This window comes from Myxocyprinus asiaticus, chromosome 49 (genome assembly GCF_019703515.2).
Source record: "Myxocyprinus asiaticus isolate MX2 ecotype Aquarium Trade chromosome 49, UBuf_Myxa_2, whole genome shotgun sequence".
NCBI lineage: Eukaryota > Metazoa > Chordata > Actinopteri > Cypriniformes > Catostomidae > Myxocyprinus > Myxocyprinus asiaticus.
The window spans coordinates 26,059,396-26,081,543 of record NC_059392.1 but is presented as its reverse complement, the minus strand read 5'-3'; the positions used below and the strand labels follow the sequence as shown (position 1 = coordinate 26,081,543).

The 22,148-nt window shown below is 39.1% G+C and overlaps 1 protein-coding gene across 7 annotated transcripts in view; it reads right to left on the bottom strand.

Moving 5' to 3' along the window:
- Window positions 1-22,148, bottom strand: part of LOC127438356 (gamma-adducin-like) — a 140,791-nt gene that overhangs the window by 28,822 nt on the left and 89,821 nt on the right. For 5 of the 7 annotated variants that reach the window (XM_051693884.1, XM_051693885.1, XM_051693887.1 and 2 more), the window contains 2 exons: window positions 13,219-13,438; window positions 2,915-3,053 (listed from right to left, as the gene is read on the bottom strand). In XM_051693884.1, the coding sequence (XP_051549844.1) occupies window positions 2,915-3,053; window positions 13,219-13,407 (328 nt within the window). In that variant the 5' untranslated portion in view covers window positions 13,408-13,438. Of the gene's footprint in view, window positions 1-2,914; window positions 3,054-13,218; window positions 13,439-21,229; window positions 21,478-22,148 lie in introns of those variants that run through there. The other 2 variants (XM_051693883.1, XM_051693889.1) reach the window with 1 other exon arrangement.

The window sequence follows — 22,148 nt, the reverse complement described above, 5'->3', positions numbered from 1 at the left end:
GTAAATACCTATAAAACTGAGATCTGGGAATCACAAAATAATGACCCACATTTTCAAAGGATCTCAATACTCCACTCTCATACAGGTCACCGAGTGTAATAACCCCCCTCACAATCCGCTCTGACCAGCAGAAAGGGGGCTTAATACATAATTTAGGGTTCAGCCATATGCTCGAGGCAACATTTAAATACATGTCTGAATTAAATACTCTGGACACTTTTGTCCATACAAAGTGCAAATGCGAGGTAACGGGGTGTAACTTAACTTCTCCGGTTAGTTTGATAGAGGGATCAAAGGACTATTTATTTTCACTTTGTTAAAAATAATTTCCAGAGAGACAAGGAATTATCTGAAAAATATGCACACTTTTTTTTTTTTACATTATAAGAGCCACATAAAAGATGTTGCTGAGTTTTAGCGCTGTCAAGTCCGTTATGTTTTAGAGGTTAAGAAATATTCATTCAAATAAGTTGATACATTCTGTACAAAGTGAACTAAAGTTGCTGTAAAGCATGATGAACAAATGGTCTCTCTTCGTCACTTAAAACACATATAAAAATGTGTTATGGGCGCTTCATATCAAATCATATGAATATCAATGAGAGAATCACAAACCTCCACCGCTCGTTCTTTACAATAATGATTCTCATAGATCACTGACAATTGCTTTGATCTGTGGCTTGTTTCAATCTACTGCATTTATAGCCAGCATTTGGAAAGGGACCATTTTGACAAACTTAGCAATTTTAATTGTAATATGAACGACATAATCTAATATTGCTGCACTACTCTGCGTGTTCAGCTTATACTTTACACCCGCCTGGAAACCTTTCGCTCACGCAGCGCTGTCTGAAGCGGTCAATGCAGACATTAATATGCAGCCTTTTGCAGCTTAGTATTAGTGCAAAGCCATATCGCGATTTCAGTCTTATTACAATTCATTATGCAGCCTTGATGGATATCATAAACAGATGCCTCAGAGATCAAAGTCTACAAGTTTCAGTGTTTTGGATGGGTTTCCCCTCGTCATGTGCTGTGTTCACAACGGTCACATCTGTAACGAAGTGATGTCATGCCCGTAACAACGGTTTTTCCTCATTTGTTAAATAAAAAAATAAACAATTATTACAAATTAAATATTACATGTTGTTATGAGTGCCAACCCTCCAGAGTTTTTACAAAGTGTGTAGTCTCCCAAAAACTCTTGTCTATTTTTTTCACGTACATGTTCCAGATGTTCCAAAACTCATTCTTGAACTCCAGTGGACTAAATATTCCACAACTCATTCTAGGACTGTGGGCGACCAAAGATATGATTATTTCATAGGCATTGATATATAAAGGTAGGCTATCATATGTTAGCATGCTAAAGCCGGAAGTATACTTTAGTTTTGATGTGAACGCTTAGCGTCTGCATACAGTCAAATGCAAGCCTTTCAAAGTATACTTAATTTGGCCGTGTGCACATTCACAGGCAGTTGGGGCATGCATGCTATGACTGATTATGATATACTGGACTATTTCTCCTCAGGAGTTTAGAGACATAAGGATGTCACTATAGTCCTTCAGACTCGAGTTATACAATTACAGGTATCTCCAGACCTCCTCACCCACGCGTTTTTGACGTGCACAACCATTGTTTTTGTTTCCACATTCGTCTTCTGATTTGACCAGCTATTCCATCTTCTAGCGCTTTTCGTGATAGCAATGGCTTAAATGTGAGTTTTGCCACCTTGTGGCCCACTAATTAGTGCAAATAATTTAAGGCGCATGCACATTCTGTACGTTCAAAGCTCGAGCACCATGTAGATGACTAAATTTGCGACGCGCGCGTCTGACCTAATTATACTTTGGGCGTAATAGTTCAGAAATAACCGTGATGCATTTTGAATGACCTGTTTTTTCAGCTTAGTTTCCATAGATGATCTAGGTTGACAAGGGAGGGAGCTTTGCATTGTGAGTGTTAAGAGTTTGTCTTCAAAAGAGTAAGGAAATTCCTGTTTCTCTTAATGCAGTTTCTCTTAAAGCCCTAGACCTGTGGATCATCTACAGACTCTCTGAATCAGTTTAGATTAGAGGTGTGAATTTTTAGGCACCTAACATTTCAATCCGATTTTGATTCTGGCAGTCAAGATCTGATTCCCAAACAATTCCTGATACATCTAAATTTTTTCTTATAGATTATTCTCCTGTGCAAAAGGCAAAACACAGTAACTTTTGAACAAAATCGGGTTTGTACTCTGTACTCCAATAACGGATACGAGGCAGTCTTTCATGTTGTTTGTTGACAAGCTATCACAAATAAACTCTCCCGCTGCTATGTGCATGAGTTTGTGAATGAATTTCTAGATTGCAGTTTTAGTCAGGGACGAATGGTTGTGTGGATGATGTACCAAGACTGCAAACAGTTGTGTAGTGTGTGCTTGGCTTTAGTATACGTGTGCCTAAACATTTTTTTCTAGCGTCGCACTTTGTCTCTGGCACGCACGTAGGCTGATTTTTTGAGAATCAAATTCAGAATCATTGGAAAAAGAATTGCGATGCATCGGTGAATTGATTTTTTCTCTCCCACCCTAGTTTAGACCATGACTCTGAGTGTACTGTAAATACAAAAAGGGGTTCAGTGAGGTTTCACTGATTAGTTCCACATAGCACAGCGAACAAAGAAAACAGACACATGTGTGGAGAGCTGGATGGGGCGATAAGGGAGGAAAAAGTGAGAAAAGAATTCAAAGTCTTTCCTGAGTTGGCTGTTCATATTTCTTCCCTCAATGTCTCTTTTATGGGAACAGATATTATTTAGCAACCTGTATAACTATGAACAGGAGGAGGATTGGGACAGTCTGAGACATTGGAGGACTGGAGGAATGTTGCAGTCAGCCGGGGAGATGAGTCACTTCATGCCGATACTCACTGAGGGGAGAGGTGGAGAATCCAGCCAGAGAGCTGGCCATGAAGAAGTCTGCAATCTGCCGCAGAGCGAGCAGTCCTGCAGGGTTATTCCCCTTGTTCATCTGTTCCTGGATCAGGCCCTCCAGCTCATCCCTAAATGCCTGACAGAGAGACAGGAAAACAAAGAGATTAGATAGGACTCACACACACAGATGAGTGATAGACATGAAGTGTGACAGACACGGAGCACTTTAACCTTTAAACGCTCTGGTAACACTAAAAACGTTTAACCCTTCATGTGCAAATTTTTTTCCTGCCTGAAACTTGACAATAGGGCTGTCACAATTATGAAATTTGGCTGACGACTGTCAAACAAATAATTGTGATTATGACAATTAATTCGTTTTAGGGCTGATGATGATTGTCTCGTTAAGGGCTTTCACGATTAATCATCATATAATTGTCATATTTCTTAAGATGTGCTTTTTTCTGCATGTGCGCTTCATACAGTCATAAGTCATTTTTACATATTTAACTTGAAACAAAATCAAATAATAAAATAGGGATATGTGATTTCCTTTTAAGGCTTTAAAAACTTATGAATGACATTAAAAATAATGTTTCAAATATCAAAATATTTCTAAATACTTAATTTGTCCCTTTTGAGTCAACTTTTCTGGTCAATTTCAAATTTACACTGTTGTTTTATATATATATATAATATTTTGTTATATTATGGAATAGTAAAATATTTGTCCTAATTTTCACTTTCACACGTTATTTTAATGCTCTGATTAAAACCATGAGCCCTTGTTTCTCATGAAGCAAAACCTTTGAGATTTCACTGCGTGAATGAACCAGGAACATTTGCCATTACACGATCATTTAAAGTGAAAACGGAGACCTTTTCGTTCACTATCACAGTTTATATTTGTTTGTTTATATTTTCGCTGGAGTTTGGCACGAGCCTCTGCATCATGCCGGCACTGTCAGCAGAGGCTCATGCCGAACTCCTGCTTGTGTTTCTGATTCAGAGAGCTTGAGATGCTCTCACGCGCTCTTCCGGACAGGAGCTGGTTGACGTCTGTGGTGCGGCTCAGTGACACTCGGACTCTGAGTTCAACTGAATGACACACAAATGTGCCATTCATGGCATTTATACAGTATTTTTGCTTAAAATTCCCTTATTTGGGCATTAAAATGTGATTGGAATTAGAAAGCCCAATAATAGCGGTTGTCTCAAATAAATGCGGTCAGATCAAATAACCGTGATCAAATGGTTATTTAATAGTCGTGACAGGCCTACTTGACAACATAATTAGTTAAGTCTAATAACCCAGAGGCCTACTATAGATATATATATCTATAGATGTAAACTGTGAGGGATAGGGTCTTAAGGTATTGCATCATGTCTAATTTTCACAACTTACGTTTTTAGTCCACTGGAAATTTGTGGAAAGACAACTCCAATGTTTCACTGTCTAAACAATCAACTAGGGATGGGTCACAGTGGTCAACTATATAAATGAATGTCAACTAGTTTTAGAATTCTTTTAAAGTTTCGATTAGCATGTTAGGCGGTCACACACAGTCTCGTCGCTCAAGTTGAATTGAAAACATCCGATGGTCAAATTGGATCAGAATATTCCACATGCCAGATGGTTGGAACTCCATGCAGCCCTGTGCAACTCTCCATTGGAAATGAACTACTTCCAGTCTATCATCTATCATTTGTCAGATGCAGTGAAAAGGCAGCTTAAGAATCTGATCAGGATCAGATCAACCCAAAAACAGCATAATTATACAGAGCTTCTTTGATAGATTATTCGACTAATCGATGGGTTGCCAAAATGACAACTTTTTTTTATTTTTTTTTATATGTAGTTATGCACATCCCTACAATCAACACCCATGTGCACAACAGTACAACCAAACCGCTTTCCTCAAAGTCTTGTTTTTGTTCAAATTAAAACGCTGTCTACTCTGGCCAAAGTGTTTCTAGCAAGTCAGTCCACTGTTGGCCATCTTTGGAATGCTCTCGGGAAGCTATTTCCAGTCATGAAAGTGCAGCTTCCATCTACTTGAATGGGGAAAGACCGAAATGTCCAAAATGGTTGGTCAAGATCACGATCAAAGAACATTTCAAATCAGCAGTAAAATCTGACATGCTGGAATCATAAATTGTGCTGCTTTACCTCAGATTACGCTAAAAAACAACCACAATTATCCTGGCCTCTATAGCTATTGTGCATGCACATTCTCGAGCTGATTGACAGGCGCTGTCTGTATCCAAAAGTTGAATGGCTCTTTTACCTGTAAGGCGGGACTTCCTTTTCATTTTAATAGAAGTGGCCCGTCTCTGCTAAATAGTCTCTTCTCTTGCTTAAGTCTGTAACCTGTGTAAAGCTACTCTGAGAGTCATGCTGTCATTATGTACATCTGTCTCTCAGACACAGAATGATCAAAGAGTTCAGATCCAAAACATGACAACAGAATTAAATCACAGGATAAACAGACGTTGACTGTTTATCCTGTGCTTAGGATAAGCGCCCACATGCTTCAGGTAATGACAGGAGAGTCCACACTGACACAATGCCTCAGTTATTATGGCGATTCGTTCTTTCTTACTGTTGAATTAAGCCAGTGGTTACTCTGCTAGGGCTCCTGTGTAAACCTGAAGGAACTTCAAACATCATCTAAAAATGACCTTGAGACTAGTCGGCAAAAAATGGCATGGAAAAATGAAGTTAGGCATCTTGAAAGATGCCACTTGGCTTAATGTTTTGTTATCTAATGCAAAAATGGCTTATTTGTAAAAAAAAAAAAAAAAAAAAAAAAACTTTTTTATTTTAGTATAGACTTGGTACCGAAGTACTGGCGCTTTTGACATCCCTGTGTGTAAGTGTGTGGTTCATCTGTTCATGTGGTTTGCTGGAGCTTGATTACCATAATCAGGGGTAACAGAAACTACACAGGAATAAAACTGGTCTTACATTTGTTTCCTGAATGAAAGGGAAAGCAGAGGGAAGGAAAATAATGGAAATAGATGGATATATAGTGAAGGAGAAGAAAGAAAAGGAAAGAGATCAAATCAGGCTAATTCTTAGGGGTTTATTAAAATCCCTTTCCTTAAAAATGACCAATAGTAATACTGATCCGTGCCTTGGCAAACACTTCTAAACATGTGCAATCCTGACATGTTTGTATACTAAATGTACAAACGTCCAGCATCAAGTTTGCCATGTGCATGTTTTGATCAGAGGTTCTTCAGAGGTAAAACTGAGGCATGATGAAAGATTAACTGTGGGAATCAAGCCCATCACCAAAACAGACTCGCAGCCAACGTGCTAGCACAGGGTTATGCCAGCACATAAACATATGTTAACATGTCTGCGCTTGTCATAAATCATTGTTATAATCTTACCTCATCACAAAACAATCGTAGGTGTAACTAATATCAAACCACAAAAATATATCATTCATGGTGTACAAAGGAATATGGGTGCTATCTGGGCTTGGTAACATTGTAATGCGGGCCATAGTCAAAGCAGAGGCCAGCTGCATTGATTTGCTGTTGGAGAGCACATCACAGGACTTGGCGCTGATGAGATGTCGTAGATGTGCTTTAGTCAACAAACAGCAGGGCTGGCAGTAATCAGGACTGGGTGTGTCTAGTCCAGCTGAACCCCATTATGAATGCAGTTTCATAGATTTGGGATTTAGTAACTAAATACTTTTTCCCACAGGCCCAGTAGGTATTGGATAATTTTTGCTTCAGTAAATAACATTATCATTATTTTGTGTTTACTCAGATTGCCTTTGTTTTATGTTAGATTTTGTTTTAATTTTTGAAACAATTTAGTATAAGATATACACAAAAACAGCAAAAATCAGAATGGGGCAAATACTTTTTCACAGAACTGTAATGTTTTTTTGGGTTAACTGTAATTTTTTCCCTTTTTTCTCCCAATTTGGAATGCCCAATTCCCAAAGTGCTTTTAAGTCCTCGTGGTCACATAGTGATTCGCCTCAGTCTGGGTCGGCGGTGGTGTATTCGTTGTCATGTGACGCAGTCGGGAGCGTATCAATGTTCCCAGGGTCCTAAGTTCCCCATTTCAATATTCTGTTAACACACATTAACCCTCCTATTGTGTTCGGGTCAAATTTGACCTGTTTCAAGTATTCATAAATATTATCTGTATTATATACATTTCATAAATATATATATATTATTTTCTCCCCTTTTTTCCCAATTTGGAATGCCCAATTCCCAATGCGCTCTAAGTCCTCGTGGTGGCGTAGGATGAATCCCAGTTGCCTCCGCGTCTGAGATGTCAACCCGCGCATCTTATCACGTGGCTTGTTGAGCGCATTGCCATGGAGACATAGCGCGTGTGGAGGCTTCACGCCACCCACCGCGGCAACCACGCTCAACTCACCACGCGCCCCACCGAGAACGAACCACATTATAGCGCCCACGAGGAGTTTACCCCATGTGACTCTACCCTCCCTAGCAACCGGGCCAATTTGGTTGCTTAGGAGACTTGTCTGGAGTCACTCAGCACGCCCTGGGATTCGAACTAGCGAACTCCAGGGGTGGTAGCCAGCGTCTTTTACCACTGAGCTACCCAGGCCCCCCCACAGAATTGTAATTAAAAATATCAGTATGAGAATGAAGTATACACATAGCAGTATAAATCATATTACAAGTATTGCCACACATGGCCAAAGTCGCCATTATAATTCCTTCGGTCATCCAACACCTTGACAACACACATTCACAGCGCACCTCAGTGGACACTGGTTGTGGTTATGTAACTGCAAGATTTGATGAGAGATTCAAAGGGAAAGTTCAATATATTCAGTGTTGCTCGCGGAAGGCAAATGCACAAAGGAAAATCAATTTGCAATATTCAAGTAGTGTTTTTAATAGTCGACTAGCTGGTGCAGAATGATTACTCGATTAATCAACTACTCGTGCACATCCATAATATATAAAACAGCAGTGAAGTAATTAAGGAACAGTTCTCAGCTAGTCTTTGGAAGTGTAGCCTATAAAGAATGAGCAATTCCATGAAAATGTCAAACATCCCATGGAAAAAATAAAGTTAAGCAAAGGCACAAAGCCCCTTTTAAATTGTTCATTTATACCTACATTTTAATGTATTATAGTGCTTTAATGGATTTCTTTTAGGAAATCGCATTATCGACCTTGCATGAGGGGTGCACCATTTCTAAAACAATATTTTCAAACAGCCATATTTTATAATTGCAAGAGGGAAAGGACTATTTATTTTCACTTTAACAAAAATCATTTCCAGAGAGAAAAGGAATTATCTGAAAAACATGCACATTTTTTTTGTCATAACAGCGTTTTTTTTTGTTTTTTTTTTACAAGAGCCACATATATGATGTTGCCGAGTTTTAGCGCTGTCACGTCCGTAATGTTTAGAGGTTAAGAGTATACTACTCAAGCAATATTCATTCAAATAAGTTGATACATTCTGTACAAAGTGAACTAAAGTTGCTGTAAAGTATGATGAACAAATGGTGTCCCTTCGTTACTTGAAACACTTATAAAAATGTGTTATGGACGCTTCATATCAAATCATATGAATATCAATGAGAGAATCACAAACCTCCACCACTCGTTCTTTACAATAACGATTCTCATAGATCACTGACAATTGCTTTGATCTGTGGCTTGTTTCAATCTACTGCATTTATAGCCAGCATTTGGAAAGGGACCATTTTGACAAACTTAGCAATTTTAATTGTAATATGAACGACATAATCTAATATTGCTGCACTACTCTGCGCGTTCAGCTTATACTTTACACCCGCCTGGAAACCTTTCGCTCACGCAGCGCTGTCTGAAGCGGTCAATGCAGACATTAATACGCAGCCTTTTGCAGCTTAGTATTAGTGCAAAGCCATATCGTGATTTCAGTCTTATTACAATTCATTATGCAGCCTTGATGGATATCATAAACAGATGCCTCAGAGATCAAAGTCTACAAGTTTCAGTGTTTTGGATGGGTTTCCCCTCGTCATGTGCTGTGTTCACAACGGTCACATCTGTAATGAAGAGATGTCATGCCCGTAACAACGGTTTTTCACCCCATTTATGTGAAAACAATTAATACAAATTAAATATTACATGTTATGAGTGCCAATCCTCCTACAGTATGTGGCTAGTATTATTTCTGGATTATAATTTTCAATTCACAGAGTTTTTACAAAGTGTGCAGTCTCCCAAAAACTTGTCTATTTTAGTCATGTCCACAAGTTAATTTTCCGGTCTAAAGTGGAAGAAAACTTTATTTGATGTCTGGACTCTATCGGCAGGTGTCTATGATTATTCATTCAAATGGTTTGATATAATGGTCAGGAGTACTTCATATGTGATGTTAAATTTGAAGTTTTCCCTGCAAATTTCATGTCCTTAATGCTGGAATTGCCTGAATATCACTTGCATTTTTATGTAAATTCTATAAATCAAAATTAATAATCATGATTACAATATCAAGGGCAATAATTGACAATGATTTTCATCATAATTCTGCAGCCCTAACAAGCACTCTTAGAAAACAGCTACAGCCCTCTGAATGGCATGCTTTAACACTTGCAAGAAAGAGAGAGGTCAGACACTGAAATTAACTCGAGAGGAAACTCAAGACAAATTCAATTGTGCTGTAATAATTTAATATTATTAAGATGTTTTTTTTTTTTTCTTTACTGCTAAGCAAATAGCAGCTTTGCAATGGCTGCAATCCCTTGGAGCAACATGTTATTTTTCATTATTAACTCCATGTCTTTGTTCGTTTTGTTCTAAGAGGCTGCGACAGCAGAGATGAGGTCTAAGCATAGCAAACTCAGCCCTGCCTATAATAGTCTGACCTTAAACACAGTCTAAAGACAGATGTGTAATTTACAAAGCTCTCTTCCGTGAGCACACCGCCAAATCGCAGCAGAAGACACTAACGGAGGGAGAGAGACGTGAAAGAGAACCTTGAGTCAGTTCTCAAACACGCAGCCCTGTGTGACAATACACCTGCTGCCTACCATTCTCTGGCTCATCTCCATACACACACGAGAGAGGGAGAGGGAGGGGTGAGAATGGCATTGTGTCAAAGTAACACATGCTCAGTACTCGAGAAGCTTTCGCTAATAAACCCCATCGGGCGATGCTGTAATTAACCGTGCTGTCACACTACCTCTGTCTTTATCACTAACACAGAGATCACAATGGAAGAAAGAATGCATTTCATTTTCTCACACTGACACTTTAAGAGCTCAAAGCCTAAAATTCTTCTTTATGTTCTATATTGCTGCATCCACTCTCAGAGTTCAAGGAATGTTCTAGGTTCAATAAATTTTAATATCTAATGTTTCAGCATGCAGAAGTTGCGGTTTATTACTAGGGATGTGCACGAGTAATTAAGTACTCTTTCTGCACCAGCTTTTTGACTATAAAAAAAAAAACTAGAATATCACAAATTGATTTTTCTTTGCACATTTGCCTACCGTGAGCAGCGCTGAATTATACTGTACTTTCAGTCTGAACCTCTCACCAAATCTCGAAGTTCCAAAAAAGTCCACTGTGGGGCGCTGTGGATGTTTTACGTCAAGGTATTGGATGAGAAAAGGAGACATGAGGAGTCTTTGTGTGCTTTTAAGCAAAGCCAAGAATAGCAATTCTTGTAATATTTTGATTCTTACTGGATTCTTATTATTTGTATTCTGTTCTTGTTGGAGTCATGCAAACCAACAGACGAGGATCTCCTTTTATGGTGGAAAGAAACTGCAAAACAGTACAAAAATCTCTGACACACAGTATGCGTGTGTGCCAGTTTCTGACCGCACTGAAAGAGTATCACAAAAAATGTCGTAGTTCGCATGCGTCGAACACGTTTGTGTTCGCTCATGGTCAAAAGAGTATACTTTAAAAGGGTGTCGACCAGATGCAATCTGATAAGCAGAAAAACCAAGTATACCACGCATGAACAGTCCTTGCAGACTACTGTTGATGAAATTTGCATCAAGCAAACTGTGTGTGGAGCAAACAGCAATGCGGACAACCGAAGTATGGGCTTAATGTCGTCAATATTGGTTTCTATTTTCTGTTTTTTAATGTTATTTTTAAACCTTTCTTTTCTTAAATTTGTATTAATGTACGCCGATGAGCCTAAACCTTTTGACCACCTGCCTAATATGCTATGGGCCCATTGTGTGCCGCTAAAACAGTGCCGACTCGCCAAGGCATGGACTCTCCAAGACCCCTGAAGGTGTCCTGTGGTATCTGGCACCAAGGTATTAGCAGCAGATCCTTCAAGTCCTGTAAGTTGTGAGGTGGAGCCGCCGTGGATTGGACTAGTTGGCCCAACATATCCCACAGATGCTCAGTCGGATTGAAATCTGGGGAATTTGGAGGCCAGGGCAACACCTTGAACACTTTATCATAGTCCTCAAACCATTCCCGAACACCATGTGCAGTGTGGCAGGGTGCATTATCCTGCTGAAAGAGGCCACTGCCATCAGGGAATACCATTGCCATGAAGGGGTGTACCTGGTCTGCAACAACGTTTAGGTAGGTGGCACGGGTCAAATTGACGTCCACTTGAATGGCCGGACCCAAGCTTTCCCAGCAGAACAATGCCCAGAGCATCACACTCCCTCCACCGGCTCGTCGTCTTCCCACAGTGCATCCTGGTACCATAACTTCCCCAGCTAAACGGCGCACACGTACATGGTTGTCCACGTGATATAAAAGAAAACAGGACTCATCGGGCTAGACAACCTTCTTCCACTGCTCCAAGGTCCAGTTCCAAAGCTCGCATGCCCATTATAGGCGCTTTCGACAGTAAACAGAGGTCATCATGGGCACTCTGCGGCTACGCAGCCCCATAGGCAGCAGGATCCCTATTTGTTACCACTGGAAATAATTCCATCTCGTCCCTGAGTTTGTAAAAGCAAACATTAATCACATTTACAGCTATGCACTTATAATGGAAGCACTGTAAATGGGCCAAGGCATTCCTGTTGATTTAAAGGAACGTTCCAGGTTCAATAAAAGTTCATCTTAATTGACAGCATGTGTGATATATTGCTGATTATCACAGTACAGTAACAGTAAGGCACTTACAATGGAAGTGAATGGGAACAGTCCTTAAACGTTAAAATACACACTGTTTTAAAAGTTCAAAAGTCTTGTGGCTATACTTTCTTAGCTGTGTATATTTGAATGTTTATTCCATTACAATGCCTGGAACTTCCATAGTTAAAGCAGTACTGTAAATTCACCATTTTTTTTTTTTTTTTTTTTTTTTTACAAAGAGTCGAAATTATTATTTGTGGTAATTGACAGCATGTCACAGACGCTGTCGATGGGGTTTTGAACCCGGAACATTCCTTTAAACACAGTATGTTCTGACCGAAATATCTGCATGTCTGCAATCTGTGCAGTATGTTCACTTTAATCTCTCCAGTGTGTTAACCCTAATCTTGTGTGTGTGTGTGTGTGTGTGTGTGTGTGTGTGTGTGTGCATTTTCTATAATCTCTCTTCTGTAAGTCAGAGGTGCTGGGCTGCACTTCGGTGGTTGGATTCAGTGCTGGATTTTGATTGTATGTGTGAGCGTGTGAGAGTGAAGTGGATATATGTGGTGTGTGTGTAATAAGGGTGTGGTCTTCTAAAGGGGTTTTATGATGGTGGTGCAACTGTGGCTTTGTTGAAGACTGATGTGATGTTTTGAACTCAATCATATACACAAACATACACACAAAGGCACACAATTTACTTGATGACAATCCTACCCATCTGATACAAATAACCCATAAATCTTTCATAGTGAACAGAGAGGCACTTTAAGGTGCAACAGGGTTCAAATTAACTTTAGAAGTTGTGCCAAACTTTGACTGTGAGCATTCTTGGTGGTATAGCGTCTATTCTAAACCACAAGGCTTGAGACAGCCTGTAAAATCTAAAAGTAAACATTTCATATTATAAACAAAAAGTGGAAAAACATCCATGTACAGTAAAACCTTTGTAAAAACAACAAAAAAAGAGCCAAAACAACATTCACTCATGTGTTTAAGAGGAATTGCAGCAACATCTCAGACTGAGGCCACATCAACACTAGTCCTTTTTGCTAGAAAACTACATTTTCAGTTCCTAACGTCATCGTTTTCCAAAATATACAGTAATGGAGAGCGTTTTTGAAAGGTTCCATTTTTGATGGAAGAAAGATTTTTCAAATAAAATGTTTATTAGTGCGGACGTGGCCTGAGGGGAAGCGTTTGCTTTGGGTCAATGCATTTGTTCTTACTGGACTTTGTAGCATCTGTGTAACTCTTTTCTTCTGTTCCATCATATTAAAGTCTTGTCGCAGATCAGGCGACATGTTGCGTGCACGCAGGTATTCGGGGTCATTTTCGTTGATGCGGTCAAAGTAACGTTCTTTTTGCCCCACACTGGGAGGGGTCGTCACCACCTCCTGTCTCGACTCTTCACTCATCTCTACTGTATTTTCCTGCTCTAGTCTTCACCTGGAGAGAGAGAGAGACAGAGAGAGAGAGAGAGATTTAGTTTCAGCATCAATACAAAACATGTGCGAACTCATTGAATCAAGTGTCCCGAGACAGGAAGTCTGTACATTTCATTTGACAAGAAATACACACTCCAACAGTAATTCCCCACAGCCAAACTCACTTGCTGAGTGTATCACTATTCCCACGAGATTTTGGCTTTGTTCACCCTCTACAAACATTGAAAAAAGTGTTTGTCCCACCAACAGATAAGGGTGGCGTCGGGTCAACCAACAGGAGGGGAACACTATCCTATTGCACTATTAAGTTTGAATAAGCCTGAATTTTGCTCACACACACACACACACACACTGTATTGTCCCAGCCATGTGTATTCCTCTTTTTAGTGTGAGTTAAGCTGCAGAGCATTAAAAATGTTTGGTGTTCTGAATTGTTTCCAAATGGTTGCTAATTCCTAGGGTGTTCCAAAATATTTGTAGCATGTCAGTCTGTGTGATTTTTTCCCCCACCGTATTCTGGTAGGTCCCGCCTTGCTACTAAGAGCTACTTACAAGCAGTCTGCCATTGGCCAGTTGAGTCATTCATTTAGCCTTTGTAACCATTGTAAACAGAGGGACACCATATCGTATAAGTTGCAGAAAAACAAACAGCCACTATGATCAAAGTTCAATGCAAATTTTAATTGGTTAACATTAGACAAGACAAAAGTATCACATGTATGAATATTCCAGTTTATGAACGCTTGTGTGTTTTTACTCTCTTCTGTCCTATACAGATGATAGACCTATTTACTATTCAGTATATTCCATACAGCTCAATATACGGTATGAAACATAAATTGTCCCTTTTCTATAACTTCTTGTCATTAATTCTAGAATTCGTTTTTAATAAACGTTTAACTATAGGTAGAGAGCTTAAACTTATATATATATATATTAGGGGTAAAATGATCCATCGATCCAATGACCAACGACACAATCTTATCGATACAACATGCAAATATCGAGACTGTTGTGTGTGAAAATCCCAGGAGATCAGCAGTTACAGAAATACTCAAACCAGCCCGTCTGGCACCAACAAACACAACAGTCTCTAGATTTTACTCTGAATGGTGCCAAAAACAAAAAACATCCAGTGAGCGGCAGTTCTGTGGATGGAAACACCTTGTTGATGAGAGAGGTCAACAGAGAATGGCCAGACTGGTTTGAACTGACAAAGTCTACAGTAACTCAGATAACCACACTGTTATAGTGAGCAGAATATCATCGATGGGGACCTACAAAGTATTAAGCAGGTGGTTTTAATGTTGTGGCTCACGGTGTATGTATTTTTCATATAACCTACACCAGCGGTTCTCAAACTGGTCCTGGAGGCTCCCCAGCTCAGCACATTTAGCATGTTGCCCTTTTCTGACACACCCAATTGAAATCTTGGAGTCTCCACTAACAAGCTGATGAGTTGAATCAGGTGTGCTTGATTGAGAAGACATCCAAAATGTGTAGTGTTGAGGGGCCTCCATGACAGGTTTGAGAACCACTGGCCTACACAATGTATTTTCAGTTACAAGTGTTTTTTTTTTGTGATTTAACAGATGGTTGCTAGAGTGTTCTGAATGGTTTCTACATAGTCGCTAAGGTGTTCTGTAGCACAAACTGTGCGGGATGAGTTTTGTGCTTGACTAAGCAGTATGATGCTTGCCTTAGAGAACACCACTAAATACATATACATTCTGTTAGGTCTGTTTTTAAATCACTTTGGTTTTCTGGCAGCCCCTGTTAGGCATTGCTCAAGTCTCAGTAAAAAGCATTCACCTGCACTTTTCTGTCTCTCTTTGTGCTCACACACACACACACTCTCTTCTCTGATTCATTACGGGGGGGTGGAGGGAGGTTTTTCTGCTGTACATTGCTAAGCTGCTCCTTCAGGTCAAATGGCACTTGGGAAGATGGTTCAGAGTAAAGACACACAGCTCTGCCAGAAACGCACGCACAAATGCGCGCGCACACGTGTTGTCATGGTACCAAAATTTCAGTAGTCGATACCGATACCAGTGAAATCTCACGGTTCTCGATACCAATTTCGATACCACAGCAAAAATATGCTAATATTATAAAGTGCTATTGAACACACCAGATTAGTTATTTTTAATTATTTAATACAGTTTAATAATTATTTTCCAGAACTTTCCAGAACATTTTTTTAGTTTAATTTATCATCAAAATAGTGTCCAATCAATAAAATCTTATAACTTTTAACAAGTGAAAACAGAACTTTTCAACATTATTCAACAGCTGTCTGTCTTGTGTTATTTTATTATTATTACAGTAAATATATCATTTTACTATACAGTTGTAATATATTTTTATTACATTTCTTCAATTTTAGTCATCTAGATTTTATTTGAATCATGCTTTTATGACGTGTTTTTTGCCACAAGCTTCACTTTTCCGGATAAACCGTTCACATCACAGCCCAGTGTGATCACTGAAGACTTTTAAGTCACGTCTGAAATCTCATCTCTTTACACTGGTCTTTGAGTCTGACGAATGAAATATAGGACACAGTTTTGAAGTGTATTTTAGATTACTGGTGTTTGCGTATGTGTTAATTTTGAAATGTTATGTTTTAAATTTGATTACTGTGAAGCACTTTGGTTAACTCTGTTTTTAAATGCTATATAAGTAAAGCTGAGCTGCAATTAAAGCCAAATGCTGCTGTGATTTTAATTATAAATATATATTTTACATGTGCTGCATGGTTCACAATGGATAAGTGCTCTGCTCTGTCATCTCATACAACGTGAATGATTCTCAGTGTCTGTGGCGTTTACAGTGGATGAGCAGTCGAATTTATAAATTCAAAGTACGCATCTCTTCCACAGTAAGATTGCAGCCTTTAGTGGTTTAATAAAACACACTAGGACTAGTCATGATTTTAATTTGATTGTTTATCAGTTTACAAGGAGTAACAGAGCACGTTTCAGTCATACTGCACGCTGGTACCGGATTGAGTCGGTGCTCAAATTTTTTTTTAGTATCGACTTGGTACCGAAGTACCGGTACTTTTGACAACACTAACACACACACACACGGCTCACTGTAAGAGCCCATGCCAACAAGCGGCAATATTACACCACACCCATTTTAGGCGTGTATGGGTGCAAGCACACATGCAACAAAAAGAGAGTGAAGATCCATCTTAACCCTAAAAAGGTTTTTGTATCCTAGCGATATAAATATTTAAGCAGGGTGAAAAGCAATGAGTGAATCGGCCAAAGTTTTGTGAAATTCAAAGTTACTGGATGGTTGTTGATTTGCCAGTGTGCAGTTAAATATACACATTACAGCTTTTGTTGTAATCAGAATATCAAGACAACAAACCACACACAGCACGCTCACGTGTTTCAACATATGATGCAATAGCCTAATCAAATCTAGTAAGCCCTGGTGACAACTGTCATGTGCCAACAGATGACAACAACTGACACACCCACCCAGAAGACAATACAAAGGCTGCAAAGTCTGAAAGGTAAAACTCAGGAAAAAATCCAAATAACAATGACAGCAACAACAAGTGTGTGGGATATTATCAGGCAATGACCACAACAGGCCTTTTGCAAAACCCTCGCAGTCACTGTAATGTATAAGTGAATGTATGTCTCTTACACGAGTGTGAGTAAATAATAGGGCTGGGCTATATGCAAGAAAAACAAAGTGTGTATAAAATATGGCGGAGTGAGTCTCAATGCCCACAGCAACAGCTGTTCAGTCTCTGAATAAAGGCAGTGATGAACTAGTGTGCAGGATTTCTTGCACACATGCACTGACATAGACACCATTGCTACAATGACACGCAAGACAACATAAAACACAAACACCAGCAGTATGAGTCACAAGATTCAGTATATAGTCAGTGTCTTATTGTGCAGTCATTCACACACAGGCTTCATAAATTATGGTAAGATTCACTACTTACAGACAGCTTTCACTTTCACATGAACTTACTGTTTATGAAAGATATTCTCATGAAACTTTTTAAAGAAAATGTCCTGGTCTTATTTAACAAAGAAATTATATTTTACATTAAGCAAATAAGGTCTACATTTAGGACCATTTTACATTAACATTATTTTCAGGATAGTTAAACACATTTATTGTTCCCAAATAACTCAAGAACAAAAACATTTGATTGGCTCCAAATAAAGTAGTAAAATGATACCAACAAATATGTGAATTTCCTCTCCAACTTTTTTTTTTCTTTTCTCATTGGGCATTCTGCGGTGTTCCCTTTGAGTCATCTTGGCTGGATGGCCACTTCTAGTGAGAGTAGCCACAGTACTAAATCATCTCCATTTATAGTCCATGTATAACTGTGGACAGTTTAATAACTACGCTGTACAAGATACCTTTGTAACCCTTTCCAGCTTTATGCAAAGCAATAATTCTTGATTGTAGGTCTCTAACGTCAGCAGATGCTACTTTTGAACAGCAAACTCAAAATGTTTGAGTGCTTTTTATAAGTCAAGTAGCCCTAACCCACACCTCTAATATCGTTGCATTAACTGGATACCAGGTTTCCCAACTCTTGACTCTAATTAGCTTTTGTTGATATCATTAGCCTAGGGGTTCACATACTTTTTCCAGCCTACACTGTGAATGCTTTATGTATTCAATATGTACAAGAACAATACAATAATTTGTGTTATTAGTTCAAATGGTTTGTTTATTATTGTAACTTAAGATGAAGATCAAACCAGATTTTAAGACAAATTTATACATAAATGCAGGTAATTCCAAAGGGTTCACATACTTTATCTTGTCACTGTAAATATAAAGTCTGCATGTGCTGCGCACTTCAAAATGAACGTGTGAAGCCAGACACTCATACACTGAAAACATAGCATCAAGAGCTAAGTCCCTTTCGATGCTAAATAGTCTCATGAGCATCACATGCCTTCTGTGTCTGTAGATGACAGAGTTACCTTGAAGCACCCAGCATATGCAGACTACATATTTATATCGTAGCCTTCTGCAGTTTAAAAAGCACATTAGGACATGAAGTGAACTGCCTATCTGGAGGTGTACCTAAAATCAGGGTTTGTTTTCTATACACAAAATATATTTTCTTATTTATTTTGATTTTGGATACAATAAAGACAAATAAAGACTAAATCTAAAGAAAGATTTTCTTGACAGGTTTTGTGAGAATCATCCTATAAACTAGGCAACACTTTATCTACATTCACCGGCCACTTTATTAGGTACACCTGTACATCTACTTATTCATGCGATTATCTAATCAGCCAATCGTGTGACAGCAGTGTAATGCGGTGTTTCCCCATATGCATTTTGCAGCGCCGCCTGAATTATGAGCGCCGCGGTTAAGTTTTCACATGGTTAATTTAATACTCTTGACCCAACATAATGCTTGCCAGCCCCAGTCAGTTGTGCGCTTTGTACACTGAGAAAGAGATCCACCACATACATGCACATACTTACAGTGACGTCACCCCATAACACGTGTCAATCTCGCTTCATTTCATGTGGCCCACAAGCTCATTTCTGAAACGTAGGATGGCAGGGGACCGCAACGTCTCAGTTGAAGCAGCGCTACATGGACCATTTATCAACAACACTGCTCAATCGATAGAGCAGCACGAGCGCAGAGCAGGTGCGGTAGTTCGTGGACTGGTCTCAACCACACAGATTATTTTAAATGCGCCTGTGAACCAGTGAGATGAGCAGCAGGAATTGCGAAACCTATTTATATGCTGTATAGTTTGTCTGCTGCAAAACTCTTGTCTCGGCAATAAAACAACTTTAAAATAAACATCCCCCAGATTCTCAAAGGCACTGACAAAGAAAAAAGGAGAAAACAAATAAGGCTTTTCAATCCTCACATCACAACGCTTATAAACATTTACCATAGATTTATTGTAATAATACTAACTGTATTAACTATGGTTTTTGTATCAGAAAAAAAGTTTTTAAATTAATTTAGACTGCTGTTTATAATTTTCAAAAATGCCATAGTTCTTTATATAGAAACCACAGTCACTATCCATGGTAGGTAGGAGCCATGCATGGTTTTACCTTTGGTGACCATAGTCTTATTACAAATTTCATTGTTAAAACTGTGGATATTATGGAAGAACTGTGATACATGTTCTTAATTACTAAGGACCAAGCTACTAGTTTTCCTTGTGTGTAAAATCAGTTTTCTTGTAATGCTCTCGACTGTAGAAAAATGCAAGTTATTTTGTTTGCCATCAGAAATCCAAAGAGATTACTGTAGTTTAATCAGTAGGAGCCTGATGAAAGTAAAGGAGAACTTAGTCATACTGTCAGAATGTCAATTTAGCCCTATAAAAATTAGGTGTTCATTACCCCCTAAATGCTACAGTAGCTCTTCTGTGGGATCGGACCAGACGATCTAGCCTTCTCTCCCCACACGCATTAATGAGACTTGGGCGCCCATGACCCTGTCACCGGTTCACCAGTTGTCCTTCCTTGGTCCACTTTTGGTAGGTACTAACCACTGCATACCGGGAACACCCATTTTGGAGATGCTCTGACCCAGTCGTCTAGTCATCACAATTTGACCCTTGTCAAAGATGCTCAGATCCTTATGCTTGCCCATTTTTCCGGCTTCCAACACATGAAATTTAAGAACTGACTGTTCACTTGCTATGACAGGTGCCAAGAAAATAAATGTTATTCACTTCACCTGTCAGTGGTTTTAATGTTGTGGCTGATCAGTGTATATATAGTGTTGCATATACTGCAAATAAACACTTAAGTTTCCAGACCCTGACTCTACACCTAGTCACCAGACTAAAACAAAACAACATTATCTTTAGGTCACTGATGGTAAACTGACAGCACAATTACTCAATGAAACAGAGTGACATGAAACGGTAAATAAATGCATAATCTTAGGCAACATAATAAAAAAATATATATATGAATATAATTGCATTAGATAAAGTAAACAAAGTGGCATCTGCAAACTTTATTTCATGGCACACTTCTCCAAACTTTGTGCAATGACTTTCAACCAACTCGAAGGTCACTGTACCAAATGTATGAAGTACTAAATGCACCTATACAGTAAAATTGACAACTAGCAAACACTCTGTACAAATACTTTTAAATACATTAATTTTAACAACAGTTTTATTGTTTAATCATTACAAACGTCTTGTTGTGCAATGTTTAAAACATTGTTCTTTAAAACAACTGTCACATGGTTTTGTATTTTGTTATCAAATGCAGTGGCATTCATTTACACTTTTAAGTTTGGCTTTAGTGTCCAAATGCTTTGTGAGGTCACAGTAATGTATGTCGCCCCCTCCCCCTTCATCATCATCCCCTTTTATCTTTAGCAGCTCTATAAATAGAGCGCGACTCGCTAGTGATGTCCAGACTCGGATTTCAATCGCACGAAAGACTGTCTCGCGCTCAGGATAGCGGAATATAAGCGCGCGCCCGCTCAGAAAATGACGAAACAATAAGTGAAGAGAAAAGCACAACAATGAATCTACACGAGGAGAGACAAAAAGCTCTCATTTAAAAGCACAAATCCCTGTGTTGACGAATAGGTCTCGCATTGAGGGCTCTTAACACGTTAACTCCTTTAACTTCACCGTGTCTGTTGCACTCAGCGATGTATTGGTTTACTTAAAAAAAATATTGTATTCACTTAAACCCACAACAGATGCCTAAAGAATTGTATAGGAAAGAAAACAGACTGTCTGTGTGTATTTCCAGTGTTTAATGGCGTTAAACCCACCTGTTTGCGCCTCACAGAGTGAAAGTCCAGTGAGCGCTCGAGCGCATCTCTTTTCCCGCTCTGAATCCCAGATTACCTCAGAGGATTAAACTCGACAAAACACCTCCAACACTCCACAAAAAAATCCAGCAAATTACACTCGACACTGCACAAAATGCGACTCTCACACAACGACACTCCTCTCCCCTCGTTAATAAGGGGGAATTTCAGCTGTAGTGTGTTTGTATGTGGGAGTGTGTTCGCGAGGATCTGCCTCAAACGAGTGAGAAACTGAAGGGATCATGTGATCAAATAAACCCGTCCCCTTTACCGAGCACGCAAACCCGACTGACCAATCAGAGCGCAGGACTGCCCAGGTGCCCCGCCCCCAGCTAGTGTTTACTATACTCCGTGTGTGTGTGTGTGAGAAAGAGAGAGCGAGAGAATGATTGTGTTGCCTAGCACTGCACAGCCACAACACAAATCCCCAATGTAAATTAATAATATCCTCACAGTACACAAGAAACCCACACAACACACTGTTCAAGTATTACACTATCTCATAAGCAGTTAGAATACAGCTGTGATCAGCACATCAATTGTGTGTTAAGAATTCTGTCCGATTTATCGCTGAACAGAGGACAATTCCAGAATAAAGAAATGTTCCCAGTTCAATTCAAGTTAAAGGGATAGTTCACACAAAAAACGAAAATTCTCTCATCGTTTATTCACCCTCATGCCATCCCAGATGTGCATGACTTTTTCTTCTCCAGAACACAAAGATTTTTAGAAGAATATTTATAGCTCAGTAGGTCCATACAATGCAAGTGAATGGTGATGAAAACTTCAAAAAGCACATAAAGGCAGCATAAAAGTAATCGATAAGACTCCATGGTTTAATCCATGTCCTCAGAAGCAATCTAATCGAATTTGGATGAGA